Raw genomic sequence first — 4,072 nt, forward strand, 5'->3', positions numbered from 1 at the left:
AAGGGAATGTAACATCAAGAAGTTAAGTCAATATATTTACTTTCTGAGCTGTGGACAGAGAACCTAAGAAATAATGAGCTCTATTCTAGGTTCAAAAGGCCAAAGCAATGTTGGGAAAATCATCATTCCCATCACAGGAAGACATAGGCATCATCCAAGGATGAATTTTTTTCCCCCCCATGGTACAAAAGTATTTAATAAGTGCCACATCAGTACAGAAAACATAGCCTATACCTCATTATTTCAATTTTGAAAAACTGTAACAGGAAATGTTACAGAATTGGCACGGAACTTAAAATTTATTATTCCATAGCCCATCTTTTACAGAATTGCTAAATGAAAAGTTAGCAGAGATTCTTATTTTTACTTAAAAAAATCCAAGGTACACATTGGGAATTGAATTGCTATGTTTTTTTCTTCTTTTTTAGAGATGCGACCATTATTGACCATGTTTTCTGGTCAATAATGTTCTATCAAACATTGTATTAAGCCAAGGTATTAAGTCAAAGCGGACAGATGGCTAACAAAGCTGTTTGCTGTTTCCTATTCCTGCTGAGCTAGACCAGTAGAACATTGCCTTGGTAAGAAGACTTTGACAGAAAGAAGGAATTGCAGAGCTCTAATCCCAACAGAAAACCTAATGAACTGATTTATACAGAATGGGTTTTAAGCAAACCTGCACAAACACTTAACATGCTAGAAGAAAAGGACACCTTTTAGTCTACTCCCAGCATAAGCACACATTCATTAGTGCCCTGTAAAATAGGAACACCAACATAGAAAGAATTTTTGCTTTCATAGCAGTAACAACTGAAAAACACACAGCATATAATACTTTGATCACTAAGTAGGTAATATGGAAATTCCAAGATTATATCCACTAGATTAGCCTGAGTATTCATTTTTAAAAATATTTTTTGAAAAATGCTTCAAAGAGAGTTCTAAAAACAGGGAGGCTACAGCAGGACCAGCAGAAGACATAATGATACAAGGACTAAAAATTTAAGACTAGGAGTTGATTTTAACATGTAGCTTTTAGATAAAGGACAATCTTTCTCAGCTGATTCCTATAGCCAAGACTAGCTATCTATAGCCAAGACAGGAGCTCCAGAAATCTCAAGACAGGCTGCTGGCTTGAGTAACATTCTAGATAAATCCTCCCAAATAGTCAAGGATGACTTTCTTGGCATTGATTTTTAAGTACACATATATTATGGTGTTTCTCCAACATGCCAGACTTGCCCTCTCCCTGGGCCTTTGTACTAGCTGTTCCTCCTGTCTAGAATGTTTCTTCCTTTGATTTTCTCACTTTATTCAAGTCTTGGTCAAATGTCACCTTCTCAACAAGGTCTACCCAGACTATACCATTTAAAATTGCTAGCTACCCTTTCTTCCTACCTGCATTTCATCTTGATCTTTCTGATTCTCCTTACTCTCCTATTAGATGGTTTTTTTTTTCATATAGTTTTATTGTCTCTCTACCCTCATAGAAAATAAGCTCGACGAGGGCAGATATTTTCCCTCATACTTGTTCTCTTATAATTGCTAAAGCATCAAGAACCTTAACTTTCATAGACATCATAGAAGTTTAGAGCTGGAATGGAACCTTAGAAATCATCTTAGTATGGGACTTCTAGCAATGATGCAATGCAGTCAATTTTATAGCTGGGGAAACTGAGGCCCAGAGCAGAGCTGTGATATGTACAGTTAGGAAGTGGTGGGGGCAGAACTCCACTTGGTCTTAAAATTTCAAGTCCAGAGTTTTTGTTTCTTTTTTTCCTTCCTTCATTTTCTCCTTTCAGCTTATTACTTGAATGTATTTTATTTTATACTAGTTCAAGTTAGACATCAGAACTCAAATGTTTAAGTTAATAAATGATTGTAACAAGGGCCAGAGGAGGATTTTTCTATCCACTTAAGCTTTACTGAGCTACAATCACTTAAAACCCATCAACAACTGCTGCTGGCTTCCATAGCCCACCCACCCTTGAAGAACTGGCACATGCACTTATCCTGGTCATCATGAAACTTAACCCCATCTCCATATTCTGAAGGTTCATGTAGTACCACTGCTTTTTAGATGCATTCCCTAGCATTTTTCCTTAATTATAATCCTAAACAGGATCCCTAAACAGTAGTGAAGGCCTTCTTGTCATTTTTCTTTAATCATTTAAATGGAATTAAGCCACAAGCTCAACTGGAAGCAGGCCATCTCTTAACTGCATTGCAGAAGAGTGGAAAGAGTGGGGATTCTGGACAGTAGATTCAAATGACTCTTTATCCTTGTTAGCAGCAGCTTGTGGAAGGCAGGGCAAGGGGGAACCAGGAAGTGAGGGGTCTTTAGGGGAAAGCTGTGAAGCTGGCAATCAGAGCAGGCTGGCCACTCTGTAAATGAACAGCTCTTCACCTTAATAGGTAAGTAAAGTCTCTTGCAAGACCAGTAGCATAACCTTCACCTTCCCAGAAAGCTTTCTGTGCTCAGGGCACAAAGGAAGACACCAGAGAGAGGGCTCTGGATATCCTACGTAGGTGGTTCTCTCCCATGGCCTCCTGGCAGAGCAGTGAAATGGGGCCTACCCTGTTTATTACCAATAACATAGCTCCTATGGTTTCAATTGTTTTTATACTAACATTTAAAAATAAATAGATTCTAACTCTACTTCTTATCTCTTTGCAGTCCATTATACTTTCTTGAGTAAGAAAAAATGCGGCGATATTATAATTAGTGGTAGCAACTATGAATAATACTGGGCATATCCGGGGTGGGGGGGGGGGAGGAGGGGGAGTGTGGCCATGAGGCACAATGTGATGGTTAGTTGTCATGTGAGTTAACAGAGGTTACAAAGTGGTAAAACACTACTTCTCTCAGTCTATAGTGAAAGGTTTAATTTCCTTCTTTGTCCTAAGTTCATATTTCTACTTCTTCTCATGCCTATATAAAATCTATTTGACTTCAAAAGGCTTCCAATAGAAGGCAACATGAAACAGAAATGACCCAGTGGATCGAACTCTCAACCTGGAATTGAAGACCTTTTTTTCGAATCTGGGCTGTGTAACTTAACTCAATCTCTCTACGTCTCAAATTTCTTCTCTTTAGTATGGGGAAATACAATGCCTACAATAAATATTTATCATAAGAATTGGATTCAACAAGAAAGTCTATATAAAATGGTATTATTATGCAAATGCTATGAGTTCAACATACTTGAATCTGTGAAGGTTTTAATTAGCTCTTCCATTGCCAACATCCAAGAAACAGCAAGATGACAGTTTTGCAAAAATACCCAGTTTCCTAATTTCATTGCATCTTTGATCATTCTTTCAGCAATGGGTCCTTGTCCTTGCCCCAGTGAAATTGATTGCACCCTGAGTTGAACGACAATAAAATGCTGTTTAATGGTTTTTTAAGCAATGCAATTATTAAGAAATTTAAATATCATAGATTGATGCCTAGAACTAGCACACATTTAAAATCCTCAATCTGATAGATGTGCAAATGTTTTTTTCTTGTTTTTTACAAAAACATTTTTACTATAACACACATACGAAAAAGTGCACAAAAACAAATATATAGCTCTATGAATTATCACAAATGAACATCTGTGGTTGAGAAGAGATCTTTGCCAACACTCCAGATACATCTATGCCCCTTTCCACTCCAATCCTTTCTCCCTTTCCTTCTTCCCAAAGATACCCACTATCTTGACTTCCAACACCATAAATAAGTTTTTAAAAACAAAAAAAATTAAAGTTTAACATATATATAGAAAAATCACACAAGTCATTAATGTATGGCTTACTGGATTCTCCTAAGGTGAATATACACATGTACCACCACTTAGGACAAAAAAAAAAAGAACCAGCATCCTTCCAATTAGTATCCTTCTTCATTCTCAAGGGTAACAACTATTTTGAATTCTAACGCCATAGATTAATTTTGCTTGTTTTTGAATTTTATATAAGTGGAATCTTAGAGTATATACATTTTTGTATTTGGCGTATTTCATTCAACATTATTTATTTAGATTAATTTATATTATTGTGTGTTATTGTGTTAATTTTTACTGCTGTA

The 4,072-nt window shown here is 36.4% G+C and overlaps 1 protein-coding gene across 1 annotated transcript in view; it reads right to left on the reverse strand.

The window, feature by feature from the left end:
- The window catches only part of DNAH6 (dynein axonemal heavy chain 6), a 262,220-nt gene that overhangs the window by 58,608 nt on the left and 199,540 nt on the right, over positions 1–4,072 (reverse strand). The window contains exon 63 of the mRNA XM_023536421.1: positions 3,206–3,366. Within this exon, the coding sequence (XP_023392189.1) occupies positions 3,206–3,366 (161 nt within the window). The remainder of the gene's footprint in view (positions 1–3,205; positions 3,367–4,072) is intronic.

The sequence above is a fragment of the Pteropus vampyrus genome, unplaced genomic scaffold, assembly GCF_000151845.1.
Source record: "Pteropus vampyrus isolate Shadow unplaced genomic scaffold, Pvam_2.0 Scaffold156, whole genome shotgun sequence".
NCBI classification, from domain to species: Eukaryota; Metazoa; Chordata; class Mammalia; order Chiroptera; family Pteropodidae; genus Pteropus; species Pteropus vampyrus.